This window comes from Argopecten irradians, chromosome 7 (genome assembly GCF_041381155.1).
Source record: "Argopecten irradians isolate NY chromosome 7, Ai_NY, whole genome shotgun sequence".
Taxonomy (NCBI): domain Eukaryota; kingdom Metazoa; phylum Mollusca; class Bivalvia; order Pectinida; family Pectinidae; genus Argopecten; species Argopecten irradians.
Window position 1 is genome coordinate 40,246,091 of NC_091140.1, and position 20,697 is coordinate 40,266,787.

At 38.1% G+C, this 20,697-nt stretch overlaps 1 protein-coding gene across 1 annotated transcript in view; it reads right to left on the bottom strand.

Annotated features, from left to right (window-relative positions):
• Window positions 1-20,442, bottom strand: part of LOC138327220 (uncharacterized) — a 38,948-nt gene extending 18,506 nt beyond the window's left edge. The window contains exons 1-6 of the mRNA XM_069273200.1: window positions 20,398-20,442; window positions 16,130-16,275; window positions 12,237-12,354; window positions 10,287-10,387; window positions 9,749-9,855; window positions 1,408-1,538 (exon numbers count right to left, since the gene is read on the bottom strand). Coding sequence (XP_069129301.1) covers window positions 1,408-1,538; window positions 9,749-9,855; window positions 10,287-10,387; window positions 12,237-12,354; window positions 16,130-16,275; window positions 20,398-20,442 — 648 coding nt within the window. The remainder of the gene's footprint in view (window positions 1-1,407; window positions 1,539-9,748; window positions 9,856-10,286; window positions 10,388-12,236; window positions 12,355-16,129; window positions 16,276-20,397) is intronic.
• Window positions 20,443-20,697: the final 255 nt, after the last annotated feature.

The following is a 20,697-nucleotide window of genomic DNA, read 5'->3' on the forward strand; positions in this document are numbered from 1 at the left end:
CCTGGGTACATTTTCACCTGTATAACCAATACACAGCGTAACTTATCACTATCCTGGGTACATTTTCACCTGTATAACCAATACACACGTAACTTATCACTATCCTGGGTACATTTTCACCTGTATAACCAATACACACCGTAACTTATCACTACCCTGGGTACATTTTCACCTGTAATAACCATACACAGTGTAATTTATTATTACCTGGTACATTTTCACCTGTATAACCAATACACAACGTAACTTATCACTACCCTGGTACATTTGACCTGTATAACCAATACACACCGTAACTTACACTACCTGGTACATTTTCACCTGTATAACCAATACACAGTGTAATTTATTTTACCTACCCTGGTACATTTTCACCCTGTATATAACCAATACACAGTGTAACTTATCACTATCCTGGGTACATTTTGACCTGTATAACCAATACACAGCGTAAATTTATCACTATCCTGGGGGTACATTTTCACCTGTATAACCAATACACACCGTAACTTATCACTACCCTGGTACATTTTCACCTGTATAACCAATACACAGCGTAACTTATCACTACCCTGGGTACATTTTCACCTGTATAACCAATACACAGCGTAACTTATCACTACCCTGGGTACATTTTCACCTGTATAACCAATACACAGCGTAACTTATCACTACCCTGGGTACATTTTCACCTGTATAACCAATACACAGTGTAATTTATTACTACCCTGGTACATTTTCACCTGTATAACCAATACACAAGCGTAACTTATCACTACCCTGGGTACATTTTCACCTGTATAACCAATACACAGTGCAATTTATTACTACCCTGGTACATTTTCACCTGTATAACCAATACACAGTGTAATTTATTACTACCCTGGTACATTTTCACCTGTATAACCAATACACAGCGTAACTTATCACTACCCTGGGTACATTTTCACCTGTATAACCAATACACAGCGTAACTTATCACTACCCTGGATACATTTTGTACATTTTTCACCTGTATAACCAATACACAGCGTAACATATCACTTCTCTGATACATTTGACCTGTATAACCAATACACAGCGTAACTTATCACTACCCTGGGTACATTTTCACCTGTATAACCAATACACAGCGTAACTTATCACTACCCTGGGTACATTTTCACCTGTATAACCAATACACAGCGTAACTTATCACTACCCTGGGTACATTTTCACCTGTATAACCAATACACAGCGTAACTTATCGCTACCCTGGGAACATTTTCACCGGTATAACCAATACACAGCGTAACATATTACCACCCTGGGTACATTGTCTCTTTATATTATCTTGTTATGTCGGTTTTAGGAGAAATGAATAATACAGAAACAAAAACAATGAAATGATCAGTTTATTTTTCTTACCTGGTCCACCGATACCCGAAAGGCGTACGTCATAGTGTTGCTGATGACGCGGAACCGATACACCTTGTCCGCTGTTACATTGAATGTTTCGTAAGGTATTCCCCCAATACTTTGCGTGTGGTTGAACCTTCCTGTATGTAAAATGTTACTTAATGGACACATTGGAATTTACTTTTCATATCAAGGCTCAGAAATGTCACATAAAACAGACAACTTACATATCTCGGCCAATATTGATATTGTTATTTATTACAAACTTCCATTAAATTAAGACCACAAAGTTGGGAAAACCATGGGAAATGTCGTTTTGATGTCGAATCAAGAAGTTGTATTAGGAAAACAAATCAAGGTGTTTTAGAAGAGATAGAGTTGCTCCTTTTTAGTGACATTCGCCGTCATAGCATATTGTTAGGATCACAATCTCACATCAGCATAGTATGCTATCTGTGGCACGATTTGAAATAAACACGACAATCAAAATTATAATATTCTGTGTTGTGTCAATGGCATAAAATCACAATCCAATTCATGATCACAAATAAGGGTTGCTCGGTGACAGTATATAGTGTGCGAGTATGACTTTTCATAGGTACATTACGTAGGAATTCTAGTGTAAACTATTAAATTCATGCTAAGAAAGCTTCCTCTGCATGACCAGTCTCCCCTGTATGACCAGCCTCCCCTGTATGAACATCTTCCCTTGAATGAACAGCCTCACCTGTATGAACAGCATCCCCAGTATGATCAGCTACCCCTGTATGAACAGCTTCCCTGTATGAACAACTTTCTCTGTATGATCAGCTACCCCTGTATGAACAGCTTCCCTGTATGAACAACTTTCTCTGTATGAACCGCCTCTCTGGTATGAACATCCTTTCCTGTATGAATATCCTCCCCTGTATGAACAACCTCCCCTTTATGAACAGCCTCCCCTTTATGAACAGCCTCCCCAGTAAGAACATCTTCCCCTGTATGAACAGCCTCCCCTGTATGTCCAGCTTCCCCTGTATGAACATCTTCCCCTGTATGAACAACTTCCCCTGTATGAACAACTTCCTCTGTATGGCCAGCCTCCCTGTATGAACAGCTTCCCTGTATGAACAACTTTCTCTGTATGAACCGCCTCCCTGGTATGAACATCCTTTCCTGTATGAATATCTTCCCCTGTATGAACAACTTCCCCTGTATGAACAACCTCCCCTTTATGATCAGCCTCCCCGGTAAGAACATCTTCCCCTGTATGAACAGCCTCCCCTGTATGAACATCTTCCCCTGTATGAACAGCATCCCCTGTATGAACAGCTACCCCTGTATGAACAGCCTCCCCTGTATGAACAGCCTCCCCTTTATGTGTAGCGTGGATGTGATTGTGTGATAAGTGTTAATAGGATTTGTTATGTATGACACTAAATACATGTAGTTATGAGATAAGGGAGATAACTCCTATAGCTTTTTTTATCAATACATCCTATGAAGGTCATATCATTAATCTAGGTTATAGAACTTTCTAGAATATAATCATGTATAAACAAATATGTTTGTAAACATGTTGATTTTAAGTAGAGATCTAGAATGATCTATGTCCAGAAAGTTATGTGTGTTTATTTGTTTACTGCTTTTAGTTAGATATTTCTAGAAGTAGAAGGTTCTCCAATATTCTTGAATTAGGGTTTAGCTATATATACTCCAGCTGTCCAAGGCTAATCAGAACTGTAATGAGACCTGTAATAAGACATATCAAGAATTGTACAGCGCCATATAAGACTCTATTGGGAGAGCTATTGTGACTTTATCTGTGGATTATTACAACACTTTGTGTGGATTTATTCATATTGCCTGGAACTTTACAAGTCATCGGTGGACATTCAATTTCCTTGTGGATTTGTGATTATTGTTAATTTGAAACCTGGAAGGATCAAGGATTATACCAGGACATTCGCATACAGATAAGTAACACTTTCAATCATCGTATTACTCTTGTACCACCACCAATTACTTTAGATATTGTAAACCACATCTGTATAATATTGTATATATAATTAAATTGTGTTTTGAATTTAGCTGCTGGTTTCTCATTTCTGTTATTCGTTCATGTAACAGAAATTGGGGGCTCTTGTCCGAGATCGATATTTTATTTGTGAAATCTAACTTGGAAAAATTAATTAAGAAATTTGCAAAATTTGTGTACAAACTTGGAGTTTACATTTGAAACCAACAGCTAGATAAACATGACTTCTATGCAGGTAGAACAGTTTGTTAAAGCGCCATCCCTGGAAGTTCTTTTGCAAGTTAGTAAGAAGGATTTACTGTTATTGAGTAAACATTTAGGCCTTACTATCAAAACTAATTTGAGAAAAGCTGAAATTAGGAATGTAATTATAAGATATTTTGTTGACAATGGCAAATTTGACTCTAGTGCATTAGATAGTATAGAGGAAACAGTCAGTTCAGAAATTCAAATTAGACAAATGGAACTTGAACATGAAATGAAACTAAGACAAATGGAAATAGAGAAGGAAATGAAAGAGATGGAGTTAAGAGAAAAAGACAAAGAAAGAGAGTTAAGAGCAAAAGAAATTGAAAGAGAATTAAAAGAAAAAGAGATCGAGAGAGATCAGATGTTAGAACTAGAGAAGCAGAAAATTCAAGCTGAAACAGAACTTAGAATGAAAGAATTAGAGCTAGCTTCTCAAGACAGTTCAAGTAATCTAACTTTTAGGGGTTTACAAGGAAACAGAGGTTTTGATGTTAGTAGAAACATTAGGTTAGTTCCTCCTTTTCAAGAGAAAGAAGTTGACAAGTATTTTCTGCATTTTGAGAAAATAGCTGATAGTATGAAATGGCCTGAAGATAAGCTTACAATGCTTCTTCAGAGTGTCTTGATTGGTAAAGCTAGAGACATTTATTCTTCTTTATCTGTAGATGAGATTTCAAATTACCACGTAGTCAAGAAAGCTATTTTGAAAGCTTATGAGTTAGTTCCAGAGGCTTACCGCCAGAAATTTCGAAACTCGAGAAAGAGAGATGAACAAACTCATGTAGAATTTGCCAGAGAAAAAGAACAATTGTTTAATAGGTGGTGTGATTCTAAAGAAATTGATGAGGATTTCGGTAAATTGAGGCAATTATTGTTGATAGAGGAGTTTAAACGTTGTGTCCACACAAACATAAAAACTCATTTAGATGAGAGAAAAGTTGAAACACTCAGTGAAGCAGCTACAATGGCTGATGATTACGCTCTCACCCACAAAGGCTCATTTGTTAAAAACAGTTCTCAAGACAAAAACAGTACCACAGGTACTAGTAAATTTGGTCAGCCTAGGAACCCAACCTTTAGTGGCCCTTCTAACGACAAACCTAAATTAGGTGATAAGACTAAGTCTGATTCTAAAACAGATCATAGGGCAGGTGTGGGGTCTCCTTCTGGTCCTGTTTGTAATTACTGCAAGAAAGTAGGGCATACTATGTCTGAATGTTATTCCCTCCAGCGTAAGGAGCAAAGGCGTAAACAGCCAGTTCCTTCTGTGTTAGCTATGTCAAAGCCTAGTCAGAAACTTAGTGATATTGTGGAAGATTCTAAAGTGTCTGTTGAGATTAAGAGCTCAGAGTCTGATAGTGTCTTGGAGAAGTACTCTCCCTTCATTTCTGAAGGTTTTGTTTCACTTACTAGTGATATCACCAACTTGAAACCTGTGAAGATTTTGAGAGATACTGGGGCTTCTCATTCTTTAATATTAGATGGTGTAGTGCCTTTGTCTGAGGAGACCTCATCTGGTAGTAGTGTTTTGCTTCAAGGTGTAGAGTTAGGTTTTGTTAATGTGCCTCTCCATTGTGTTTATTTAAAGTCAGACTTGGTTACTGGGCCTGTCACCATTGGTGTTAGACCGGAACTTCCGATAGAGGGCGTGTCGCTCATTTTAGGCAATGACTTGGCTGGAGAGAAAGTTAGGGTAGATCCCTTAGTGTCCAGTATTCCTGATAAAACAGATGATGCTGAGACTATTCAACAGGAATTTCCTGGTATTTTCCCTTCTTGTGCTGTAACTCGTTCAATGAGTAAGAAGGTTTCTGATGTTGCAGTAGTTGAGGATCATTATAGTCCAGGGTTAGGTGACACTTTCTTGGCTCATGATATAGTGGATGTCGGGAGCAAGTGTGATCTTTTGAGCAATCCTGTAGACTTTGATAGTGATAGAGTTGTTCCTAACAAGGGTACTTCTTTGTCTGACATGATGAATAAATCATCTTTGTCTAGAGAGGAGCTTATAGTAGAACAGGAGAAAGATCCTGAAATCTCCTTATTGTGTAATCGGGCTTTGAGTGAGAAAGAGGCTGAGAAAGTCCCGGTTTGTTACTTCCGTCAGTCAGGTGTGTTGATGCGCAAGTGGCGCCCCCCTGATGTGTCTCCCGAGGAAGACTGGAAGGTTGTTAATCAAATAGTTGTCCCACCGAGGTATAGGCAAGATATTCTGAGTTTGTCTCATGACGTACCTATGGCAGGGCATTTAGGTGTGACCAAGACTTATAACAGCATCTTAGATCACTTCTTTTGGCCCAAGTTGAAACGGGATGTGGCTGATTTTTGTAGGTCTTGTCATACTTGTCAGGTGGTAGGGAAACCTAATCAGAAAATCCCTGTTGCACCTTTGCACCCCATTCCAGCATTTGAGGAACCATTTAGTAGAGTCATTATAGACTGTGTAGGTCCTCTACCCAAAACTAAGTCTGGGAATGAGTATCTTTTAACTATTATGTGTGCTTCCACACGCTTTCCTGAAGCCATTCCACTCAGGAATATTAAAGCCCCTAACATAGTCAAGGCTTTGGTTAAATTCTTTACATTGGTTGGTCTTCCAAAAGCTGTCCAATCGGACCAAGGTTCGAATTTCATGTCTGGTATTTTTCAACAAGTCATGTACCAGCTCCAGATCAAGCAGTATAAGTCTAGTGCTTATCATCCAGAGTCTCAGGGTGCTTTAGAACGTTTTCATCAGACATTGAAGAATATGATGAGATCTTATTGTTTTGAAAACAAAAGAGATTGGGACGAAGGTATACACATGTTGTTGTTTGGCGTTAGAGAATCTGTACAAGAATCTCTTGGCTTTAGTCCCTTTGAACTTGTGTTTGGACATACTGTACGTGGTCCTTTGAAAATTTTGAAAGACAAAATTTTGGACGAAGATTCTAAAGTGAATCTCTTAGATTATGTGTGTAACTTTAAGCAAAGGTTGACAAGGGCATGTGAATTGGCAAAAGAAAATTTGGCCCTTACTCAAACCAAAATGAAAACATGGTATGATAAAGATGCCCGTGCAAGAAGTTTTGATCCAGGTGACAAAATTTTGGCTCTATTACCAATACCGGGTCAGCCTTTGCAAGCTAGATATTTTGGACCTTATATTGTTGAGAAAAGGGTTGATGATGTTAACTACATTATACAAACTCCAGGGAGGCGCAAGAAAACTCAATTATGTCATGTTAATATGCTTAAGAAATATGTAGATAGAGAAGAGAGCAAGACCTCTCAACCTATTGCTACTTTGGCCTCTGTACCATCACAAAGTGAAAGTACAGCTGATATTTGTAAATTAGACTTAGATGGTGGTGTGCAAGATGTAGGTTTAGACTGTGGTCTTAAGTTACGGAACTCAGATGTGCTCGCGAACTTGGACAAGAAACTATGTCATCTATCAGAAAAGGAACGCAATGAACTGAAAGATTTGATACTTGAGTTTAAACATTTGTTTCCGGATACACCAGGCAAAACAGATGCTATCTATCATGACGTGGATGTAGGTGATGCGCCACCTGTCAAGCAACATCCTTACCGTGTCAATCCTTTGAAAGAAGAACACTTAAAGAAAGAAATTCAATACATGTTGGACAATGATATTATTGAACCAAGCAAAAGTGAATGGAGCTCTCCATGTGTTCTGGTACCAAAGCCAGACAAGACATACCGGTTCTGTACTGACTTCAGAAAAGTAAACTCTGTCAGTAAAACAGACTCTTATCCAATTCCAAGGACTGACTCGTGTATTGACAAAGTTGGCAAAGCCAAGTATGTTAGCAAGTTTGACCTGTTGAAAGGATATTGGCATGCCATTAACAGAAAGAGCTAAAGAAGTGTCGGCATTTGTAACCTCACAAGGTTTGTACCAGTACAAAGTTATGCCATTTGGTATGAAGAATGCCCCGGCAACATTTCAACGTCTTCTTAACAGCGTGATATCAGACCTGGAAGGCTGTGATGGATACATCGATGACGTCATCAACTACCACGACACGTGGGAAGACCATCTACGCGGGATTCGTGAATTCTTCGAAAGACTCACTACCCTGAAATTGACTGTAAACTTATTGAAATGCGAATTTTGTCATGCAACTGTTGAATTTTTAGGCCATGTTGAAGGACAGGGGCAGGTTAAACCTGTTCAGGCCAAAGTAGAATCAATTATAGATTTTCCAACTCCTGGAGGCAAGAGAGAGCTGATGAGGTTTCTTGGTATGGCTGGATACTACAGAAAATTTTGTCAAAATTTCTCTGTTATAGCAGCTCCACTTACTGCTTTGTTAAAGAAAAATGTCAAATTGGTCTGGTCAGACGAATGTAAGTCTGCCTTTGAGAAATTGAAAGCCATACTATCGAACTCACCAGTTCTGACTGCTCCAGATTTTAATAAACAGTTTAAACTGTTTGTTGACGCCAGCGATGTAGGTGTTGGTGCTGTTTTGATGCAAGAAGGTTCTGAACAAATTGACCATCCAATTTGTTATTTCTCGAAAAAGTTTGACAAACACCAGAGAAATTATTCCACCATTGAGAAAGAATGTTTAGCGTTGATTTTGGCCTTGAACCAATTTGATGTATATCTCTGCACTACAGTTGTGCCTGTGTTGGTCTTCACCGACCACAACCCTTTGACATTCATTGGGAAAATGAAAAACAAAAACCAAAGAATTCTCAGGTGGAGTTTGACTTTGCAAGAATACAATCTTGACATCAAACATATCAAAGGGAAAGACAATATTCTAGCTGATGCTTTATCAAGGATTTAAATATTACTTGATATGTCAAGAAAGTTTCCTTTTCAAGAAAACTTTCTTTTCTTTAAGGAGGGGTGTGTTATGTATGACACTAAATACATGTAGTTATGAGATAAGGGAGATAACTCCTATAGCTTTTTTTATCAATACATCCTATAAAGGTCATATCATTAATCTAGGTTATAGAACTTTCTAGAATATAATCATGTATAAACAAATATGTTTGTAAACATGTTGATTTTAAGTAGAGATCTAGAATGATCTATTTCCAGAAAGTTATGTGTGTTTATTTGTTTACTGCTTTTAGTTAGATATTTCTAGAAGTAGAAGGTTCTCCAATATTCTTGAATTAGGGTTTAGCTATATATACTCCAGCTGTCCAAGGCTAATCAGAACTGTAATGAGACCTGTAATAAGACATATCAAGAATTGTACAGCGCCATATAAGACTCTATTGGGAGAGCTATTGTGACTTTATCTGTGGATTATTACAACGCTTTGTGTGGATTTATTCATATTGCCTGGAACTTTACAAGTCATCGGTGGACATTCAATTTCCTTGTGGATTTGTGATTATTGTTAATTTGAAACCTGGAAGGATCAAGGATTATACCAGGACATTCGCATACAGATAAGTAACACTTTCAATCATCGTATTACTCTTGTACCACCACCAATTACTTTAGATATTGTAAACCACATCTGTATAATATTGTATATATAATTAAATTGTGTTTTGAATTTAGATGCTGGTTTCTCATTTCTGTTATTCGTTCATGTAACACACCACATCGATTTGTCACCACACGATAAGGACGTGCCAAGTGGATGAAAGCCAGATGAATAACAACCCATCAGTAGTCAGTACCTGGCAACTGTTCCATAAGGGATTCGAATTCACATTCCATAGGTGGAGTAAGGTAATATGTCGGGACATCTTCTAAAACCAATTAATACTTGGCCACCGCGATTTTGTACTACATACTACATATGAAGTTTGAGAAAGATCTCTTCAGTACTTTCTGAGATATGGCGGTAACAAAATCAAAGATGGCGGCTTGTCGGCCATCTTGTTTACCGACCGGTCTCAATATGCAATTTGCAATCAAGGGCCCTAGGGGAACCTACATATCAAAATTGAGACATATCTCTTCAGTACTTTCTGTGGTATAGCGGTAACATATTTGAATCATCAAAATCCAAAATGGCGGCCTGTCGGCCATCTTGTTGACCGATCGGTCACAAAATGCAAAATGTATGTATACTGTTGGGGATTTTAAGGATAACAAACCTTTTCCGTTAATAATAGCAGACTCAAACGGGACATCTGAGATGATTTCCCCATCCGGGGCCTTTGATAAGGTACTGCAGCCATCTTGGTCAAGTCCGTGGTAAAATCTGTAATGTACATCATGTTGATAAGGGATTTAAATTAACACAATATATATTTCTAAGTGCACTCGCCAATGCGAGTGAGTTGGTCAGTGATATAACTGTAGATATACGTACGGAGTGAGTTGACCAGTGATATAACTGTAGATATACGTACGGAGTGAGTTGGTCAGTGATATAACTGTAGATATACGTACGGAGTGAGTTGGTCAGTGATATAACTGTAGATATACGTACGGAGTGAGTTGGTCAGTGATATAACTGTAGATATACGTACGGAGTGAGTTGGTCAGTGATATAACTGTAGATATACGTACGGAGTGAGTTGGTCAGTGATATAACTGTAGATATACGTACGGAGTGAGTTGGTCAGTGATATAACTGTAGATATACGTACGGAGTGAGTTGGTCAGTGATATAACTGTAGATATACGTACGGAGTGAGTTGGTCAGTGATATGACTGTAGATTTCGTTTCCTGTACTATAGAACCAGTCCTGTAGGAACATCACATACTCTTTTTCTATATCGGCAGTCGCCTGTAAAATATTCATAAAATAATTGTTATATGTAATCAAAAGAGCATACGAAATACAGAAAAAAAATTTTAACATGTTGGGAATCACCACAAATCTTGCTTTACAAAGATAACCAAGTAATGAGGTCATTCTCGAGATTCCAGTTACCAGGCAACAGTCACCGGACATCGCTGAACGGGCTCTGAAGTATATATACAATTTAAAACCTACTGCAGTAGGACAGTGTAAAAAGATGTAAAATTTATATTTATTTTACATACTCATTATATAAATAGCATAAAATGCACATATTATGAATTAAATGCACTTGCATTTTTGTGTATTGAAATTTGACACTTTTCCCGGGTAAAGGAGGCATGGTACACTTGCAGTAAAAGTTGCCCCATTTCTTAAATATTTCATATTTTTGAAAAAAATCTTTTGATGTGTACTTGGTATAACATACTGCATAGGTTTGCGTAAAAATTTTGACAATCAGTTACAACAGGGTTGTAAAGGTAAGACACCTATAAATAGAATGTGATTGGCCCAAAATTAATGTTGATGGCTCGAGACTGAACTTCATGTTAGAGGGTTGACTATTGGCTTAAAATAAGCCATTTTTTGTCAACTAATGCCATAGATATTAAATGCATGTTTTCTACTCCTTGAAAATAATATGTGAGCATTAATTTTTGCGTTTGGTAGATATTTAGTGTAATTTTGAAAATTTGACAATTTCCTGTGTTTTCACTTGGTACATTTATATTCTATGCAGGACTGCTGTATGTCAGACGAGCATGGATTTGTAAAGAAGTTTTACTGGTGAACACCCTTTTTTCACTTCGTTACTGTATTCGTGACTGAATTACCTTTCCAACAAGTATAAGTAAGTTATATTTGTATGAATAGAATTTTAGATACATTCACTTATTAATGCTGGCATTGTCACCTATGGGAAATCAATACGCTAGTCTTACCTATATGACTGTATTTTCATAATGTTTCGTTAAAGTATGGGAAAAAAGAATGAAACATAGGTCTGTCAGGTGGACAGGGATATCTCAACCCGAGTGAAAGATTTTAGCTTGTCATTCCAAGTCTTGCCACCCCCATCGGACAGAGGTATCTGAACTTCTGGTGAGTATAAGATTTCTCTGTCTTCCTCAAGGCAAGACACCCTGCACGCGTAGAACATGTTCACATGCTGACCCGGAAGTTGTAAAACGTCATATGCAAATAATCATTTATTTGTGCAGTCCAATTGGACATTTCATATCAACTTTGACCTCAAGCTCATGCTTCACGCGCGTGCTGAACTTTGACCTAATGCTCGTCACAGTCGGAAATCAACCTGCCCTCATATATATATTGCTGATGTTTACTCGATGAAAAGACTATGTCTTAATTGTTTTGATATAATATATGTTAATATTTCTTTGACTTTATGTTTTTCAAAATAATTTAGATTAATGTTTGTCACAAACAGTTTAATAGTGTTTTTGACAGAATAAAAAAAAATACAATTTCATAAATTATAAAATAAATATTTGTCTCGGTTTTTTTGATATCGCGTTTTATACTTTTTTAACATCTTTTGGAAATTCCAGTGGCAGAAAAAGGATCATCCCCTACCTAGAGAGTAGGACAGTGAAATCTCTACCCTCGGAGGAGATTCACGGCAGTCTAACCCTCGGCAAGCCTCGGGTTATACAGTCGGGGTTAATTTCCAGAAACGAACAGTCGAGGGAAATCTAAAACTGTTACAATGTAAGTTCCGTATAAGGACTCCACAGTTAACAATCCTTTAGTCCACAATAATTCGCCGCGCTCTATTGACGAATTGTGTCCTCTGTTGTCAAATACTGACCTTATCCGCCCTATTAGTGTCCCGTGGCAGGACTATTACTGGACCAGCGATGCCCTCTGCTCTCAGCATACCATGATGAGCGTGATAGAATGAGGTGCCCACGTCCTCCGCTACAAACCTGAAAATGGTAACATTGTCAAATAATACCCAAATCTATAGTCTATGACATATTTATACAATATTCCTTGTAAATATACATGTACATGTACCACACTTTTAACTGCTTTATAAAGTATATTCGGTGGAATAAGGAAAGAGAACGATATGCATTCAGGACACACCACAGACATAGGGAAGAGAACGATACCCATTCATTTAACATCACAGACGAAGGGAAGAGAACGATACCCATTCATTACACATCACAGACGAAGGGAAGAGAACGATACCCATTCATTACACATCACAGACGAATGGAAGAGAACGATACCCATTCATTACACATCACAGACGAAGGGAAGAGAACGATACCCATTCATTACACATCACAGACGAAGGGAAGAGAACGATACCCATTCATTACACGTCACAGCCGAAGGGAAGAGAACGATACGCATTCACTTCACACCACAGACGAAGAGAAGAGAACGATACGCATTCACTTCACACCACAGACGAAGGGAGGAGAACGATACCCATTCATTACACACCACAGACGAAGGGAAGAGAACGATACCCATTCAGTTACACACCACAGACGAAGGGAAGAGAACGATACGCATTCAGTACACACCGCAGACGAAGGAAAGAGAACGATACCCATTCATTACACATCACATACGAAGGGAAGAGAACGATACGCATTCATTACACATCACAGACGAAGGGAAGAGAACGATACCCATTCATTACACATCACAGACGAAGGGAAGAGAACGATACGCATTCATTACACATCACAGACGAAGGGAAGAGAACGATACCCATTCATTACACACCACAGACGAAGGGAAGAGAACGATACCCATTCATTACACACCACAGACGAAGGGAAGAGAACGATACCCATTCATTACACATCACAGACGAAGGGAAGAGAACGATACCCATTCATTACACATCACATACGAAGGGAAGAGAACGATACCCATTCAGTACACACCACAGACGAAGAGAAGAGAACGATACCCATTCATTACACACCACAGACGAAGGGAAGAGAACGATACCCATTCATTACACACCACAGACGAAGGGAAGAGAACGATACCCATTCATTACACACCACAGACGAAGGGAAGAGAACGATACCCATTCATTACACATCACAGACGAAGGGAAGAGAACGATACCCATTCATTACACACCACAGACGAATGGAAGAGAACGATACCCATTCATTACACATCACAGACGAAGGGAAGAGAACGATACGCATTCATTACACACCACAGACGAAGGGAAGAGAACGATACCCATTCATTACACACCACAGACGAAGGGAAGAGAACGATACCCATTCATTACACACCACAGACGGAGGGAAGAGAACGATACCCATTCATTACACACCACAGACGAAGGGAAGAGAACGATACCCATTCATTACACACCACAGACGAAGGGAAGAGAACGATACCCATTCATTACACACCACAGACGAAGGGAAGAGAACGATACCCATTCATTACACACCACAGACGAAGGGAAGAGAACGATACCCATTCATTACACACCACAGACGAAGGGAAGAGAACGATACGCATTCATTACACACCACAGACGAAGGGAAGAGAACGATACCCATTCATTACACACCACAGACGAAGGGAAGAGAACGATACCCATTCATTACACACCACAGACGAAGGGAAGAGAACGATACGCATTCAGTACACACCGCAGACGAAGGAAAGAGAACGATACCCATTCATTACACATTGCAAACAAGGGAAGAGAACGATACGCATTCAGTACACACAACAGACGAAGGGAAGAGAACGATACCCATTCATTACACGTCACAGACGAAGGGAAGAGAACGATACGCATTCATTACACATTACAGACGAAGGGAAGAGAACGATACCCATTCATTACACACCACAGACCAAGGGAAGAGAACGATACCCATTCATTACACACCACAGACGAAGGGAAGAGAACGATACGCATTCATTACACATTACAGACGAAGGGAAGAGAACGATACCCATCCATTACACATCACATACGAAGGGAAGAGAACGATACCCATTCATTACACGTCACGGACGAAGGGAAGAGAACAATACGCATTCACTACACACAACAGACGTAGGGAAGAGAACAATACCCATTCAGTATACACACCACAGACGGAGGGAAGAGAACGATATCCATTTATTACACACCACACACTAAGGGAAGAGAACGATACCCATTCATTACACATCACAGACGGAGGGAAGAGAACGATACCCATTCATTACACACCACAGACGAATGGAAGAGAACGATACCCATTCATTACACACCACAGACGGAGGGAAGAGAACGATACGCATTCATTACACACCACAGACGGAGGGAAGAGAACGATACCCATTCATTACACACCACAGACGAAGGGAAGGGAACGAAACCCATTCATTACACACCACAGACGGAGGGAAGAGAACGATACCCATTCATTACACACCACAGACGAAGGGAAGAGAACGAAACCCATTCAGTACACACCGCAGACGAAGGGAAGAGAACGATACGCATTCATTACACATCACAGACGAAGGGAAGAGAACGATACGCATTCATTACACACCACACACTAAGGGAAGAGAACGATACCCATTCATTACACATCACAGACGAAGGGAAGAGAACGATACCCATTCATTACACACCACAGACGAAGGGAAGAGAACGATACGCATTCATTACACACCACAGACGGAGGGAAGAGAACGATACGCATTCATTACACACCACAGACGGAGGGAAGAGAACGATACGCATTCATTACACACCACAGACGAAGGGAAGAGCTCGATATCAATTCATTAAACACAACAGAATGCATAACACAATATACAATATCAAAATTCAATGAGAAAAGGCATCTGATTACAGTCCATTTGGACGACTGATCTGCCAACATTACAATACATGTAACTTTATGACTTTTGGTCTTCCTCCCTAAATGAAATGTTCTTAAACTCAATTACTATATTACTATTCAGGTATACCCGTACTATATAAAGCCTGTTGTTGGTGGTAACGACAGTCGTCCCTCTCTTACTTATTATTGACTGTATGCTACTAGTCTATTAAACCAGCTTATATTATTAAGTGGTTTTTTTTGCGTACGGTACTTCAGCGGCATATTTGTAATTGAATACACATATACCTATTCATTGGGATCTTATGTACACCACTGCCCCCATGTTACATACCATTCATGAAACAATGAAACACTTCCGAGAACCCCCTCTTTTACAGATTTTACATGGCCGCGAATTACACACTTGGTTGAATAAACCGACAGCCTATCACAATCGGTAAACTAGAAACGTTTCCTTGAGTTTTATTTTTAGAATTATTTCCGTTGAAGTAGCGCAGGTCAAATCAGTCCTACGATTTCATGTTTTTGATAGGTAACGCGAGCTGACTATATATTAGGAACACCTAACTCCCCCCCATCAACCCCCTTCTCCTGCCCAAAAACAACTAATAATATAGGCAGGTTCTGCGGACAAGTATGCCACTGGTCCATATAACAGTAATGTTCGGTTTCTCCCTAGTCCTAATCCAGTGTATAGTCTCCGTGCAACATTTTATAACTTTTTCATTCCTTATCAGTCAACAGTTAAAAATTGATTTCCCGAAGTGTTTGTAGCGACAGTGTGAACTATTATCCGAGGTACATGGTCGGTACCATGGGAACTGTTGTCATGCGATCATTAGCACCTTACCGGTACACAAACGATGATCCTGGATCTATCGGGCACTGGGAGATTGAGCCGGTTCCGTCCATCCAAGGGGTATCATGCTGGCCTAGTCCGTGCCAATGGATTGTTACTCCGTCAGCCTCCAGTTTGTTTGCTACGTGAACAATAACCTGTTGTAAGAAACGGTCACGTGGTTAGGTTAAGGTAAAATCAAAACTGACGAAAAATGAAGAGTTGAAAAATGTTCCAAAATCCCACAAAACATAACAATAGCATACAGTACCCTCTCGAACATCACAGAAACATAATAAATACATACAACAGCCTCCAAGTTACCACAAAACATCATGAAAAAAACATAAAACTGCCTCCAGGTTACCACAAAACACAATGAAAACATAAAACAGCATCGAAGTTACCACAAAACATAATGAGAGCATACAACAGCCTCCAAGTTACCACAAAACATAATGAAAACATAAAACAGCCTCCAAGTTACCACACAATGTAATGAAAACAAACACAGCCTCCAAGTTTCCACAAAACACAATAAAAACATAAAACAGCATCCAAGTTACCACAAAACATAATGAAAACATAAAACAGCCTCCAAGTTACCACAAAACATGAAAAAATAAAACAGCATCCAAGTTACCACAAAACATTATGAACAAACATAAAACAGCCTCCAAGTTACCACAAAACAAAATGAAAACATAAAACAGCATCGAAGTTACCACAAAATATAATGAGAGCATACAACAGCCTCCAAGTTACCACAACACATAATGAAAAAAACAGCATCCAAGTTACCACAAAACATAATGAAAACATAAAACAGCATTAAAGTTACCACAAAATGTAATGAAAACAAACACAGCCTCCAAGTTACCACAAAACTCAATGAAAACATAAAAAGCATCCAAGTTACCACAAAACATAATGAAAACATAAAAAGCATCCAAGTTACCACAAAACATAATGAAAACATAAAATAGCCTCCAAGTTACCACAAAACATAATGGAAAACATAAAACAGCCTCCAAGTTACCACAAAACATAATGAAAACATTAAACAGCTTCCAAAATACCACAAAACATCAAGAAAACATATAAACAGCCTTCAAGTTACCACAAAACATAATGGAAACATACAACAGCCTCCAAGTTACCACAAAACATAATGAAAAAATAAAACAGCCTCCAAGTTACCACAAAACATAATGAAAACATAAAACAGCCTCCAAGTTACCACAAAACACAATGGAAACATACAACAGCCTCCAAGTTACCACAAAACACAATGGAAACATACAACAGCCTCCAAGTTACCACAAAACACAATGAAAACATACAACAGCCTCCAAGTTACCACAAAACATAATGAAAACATAAAACAGCCTCCAAGTTACCACACAACATAATGAAAACATACAACAGCTTCCAAGTTACCACAAAACACAATGGAAACATACAACAGCCTCCAAGTTACCACAAAACATAATGAAAACATAAAACAGCCTCCAAGTTACCACACAACATAATGAAAACATACAACAGCTTCCAAGTTACCACAAAACACATTGGAAACACACAGCAGCCTCCAAGTTACCACAAAACATAATGAAAACATTAAACAGCTTTCAAAATATCACAAAAAAATGAAAACATATAACAGCCTTCAAGTTACCACAAAACATAATGGAAACATACAACAGCCTCCAAGTTACCACAAAACATAATGAAAAAATAAAACAGCCTCCAAGTTACCACAAAACATAATGAAAAAATAAAACAGCCTCCAAGTTACCACAAAACATAATGAAAACATAAAACAGCCTCCAAGTTACCACACAACATAATGAAAACATACAACAGCTTCCAAGTTACCACAAAACACATTGGAAACATACAGCAGCCTCCAAGTTACCACAAAACATAATGAAAACATTAAACAGCTTTCAAAATATCACAAAAAAATGAAAACATATAACAGCCTTCAAGTTACCACAAAACATAAAGGAAACACACAACAGCTTCCAAAATACCACAAAAACAAATTGTAATGAAAACAAACTGTAGCCTAAAAATGGTGTATTTGGTTTAGTTATTTAAACTAAAAAGAGTTTGACCTGTTGAAAAGGATATTGGCAGGTTCATTTGACAAAGAGCTAAAGAAGTGTCGGTATTTGTCACATCAAAAGGTCTATACCAATACAAAGTTATGTATACATTGGTATGAAGAATGTCCCGACAACATTTCAACAGCATGACATTAGACCTGGAAGGCTGTGAAAGACATTTGATGATGATGTTAGGTTAGGATGGTTATTATATATAGTTGCAGACGATGATTGACTCATACCGGTTATCTTGTATTGTAAATATTGTATTTGGTTTTCATGTTATAGATAAACAAAATGGTAACACATTGTTGAGAATAATATCCAACTTCATTATTTCACTATTTTGTAAAATGTATTTTCTAGGACAGATTCATCGATCACTAAATACCACGACACGTGGAAAGACCATACACACAGATACTCCCATGACATTGGTTGTATTAACTTAAAGTTATATACTGAAACCCATATTATTAAACTGGCCAGTCCTGATGAATTTAGATCCGCTTGAAACAAATTGAATGAACTGTTGATTTTATTAGAGGAACTCAATTCATCACTCCATGAAATCGACTAAAGCAAGATTCAATCCTTCTATTTCAATTCAATCGTATTTAGTTTTAATTTTTATTCTATTAAAAAGCGTTGCGAGTCTCTCGGGACTTGTGCAAGTCTACAACGAGAGATGTAAAAATAGTCCGTAATTAGAATGCAACTGATTAAAATAAAAAGCGCAAATATTGCAATTTCCAAACCATTTATTTAGAAATAATTATCTTATCAGTGTAATCCAGATGAAAAATAAAATATTTACACTCGATTCAGAAATAAATGCAAAAATCGTCTGCCAAAGCTGCAGAAGGATAACGTCAAACTGTGTGATACGGTTGTCTCCCGCTTCGATTCAAAATGGAGAGTCACGTAAGGTGATGGGACCGGCATTTTTCTGGTGGTTTATGTAGCCTTTATCCTTGGATCAAGTTAAACAACTGATTAAAGGTAAATCAACCTTCATTGACTGTTATATTGCATTTCTTATCGTCGCTGTTATATAGCATTTCTTATCGTCGCTTCCGCTTCATCGTTGATTGTAACGGAGACGTTCTGACGTACATTAGGCCTAGGTAAGGCCCAACGACACACGTCACACAGGGATATGACACATTTTATTCTTCTTTGGACGTCGGTACCGCTACGTTGCTCGATTCGAACGATAAACATGGGTCAATTACACGGTAACAGGATAGAAATTGGGCCGATATCCCCAATCGAAGCGTAGCTGAACCTGTGTAGAATACCAATGTAGACCTAATGATTAGGCCTACAACATCCCCCTACTCCCCTCTCCTTCAAAATAGGTAGCACGTCTCTCCTTTGATGACGTCATGAACAAAACTAATGCTTTAATTGCTAAAAGATAGTTCGTGTAAATATTTTTGAACTTGTAGGAATCTGTCCGTGATATCTGCACTTTTTTTTTAACAACCACTGTTTAGATCTAGGCCTAGACCTAGTAGGAAGCTACACCTGCTTAGGCATAAGTAGGTCAAGAAATTTTAATTGCGCGAAGACCGATGCTAACATACAAGTTCATGAGCAAATGGAATAGGATTTACTAAGTAGTTTCATTGAGTCCAAATTCAGTAAGAATTGAAATATTACCAGTTCAAACACTTTGTTGATGCGAGTGATGTAGGCGATGGTGCTGTGTTGATGCAGGAAGATTCTGAACAAATTGACCAGACATTTTCTTTCTCAAAAAATTGACAAACACCAGAGAAATTATTCAATCATTGAGTATGAAACAAAATCGTATTGATTTTGACCTTGAAACCAATTCGATGTATATCTCTGCACTACTGTTGCACATCTATGTTGGATCTTCATCGATCACTGACCACAACCCTTCAACATTCGTCCCACTACAAATTCCAGATAAATTAACTCATGTGAAAAGAAGACAATACACATAAAACTACTAAAGGACATGGAAGCAAGCTATACAAAATAAGTTTTATAGAAAATAATAGTCTTGTACACATACTGTTACATTGGTCTCTATATTAATTTTGAATTTATGTTATGTTTTAGAAACTAAAGAAACCCAGATTTAATTCGATAACTTGTTAAGCACAATTATTATATGAATTCCAACAGTGAGTTTACTGTTTTCTTTGATATGAACTGGTCCCAGAACCAGGTTGCTGCCATTAATACTTTTATACGTACGGTAAGAAATCAAGTCTGTAAGACCACTGTTATAGTACAATGTAAAATACAGTTACTGTTATTGTAAAATTTACAGTAATACTGGTTATTTAAAATAACAACCAGTTAATACTGTTACACTATGTTCACCAGTACTGTAATTTATACCAGTTAACTTTACACTGTTAAGTTGATAGAAATAACCAGTTAATACTGTTATAGCGGTTTATAGAAATAACCCGTTATTACTGTTACGTA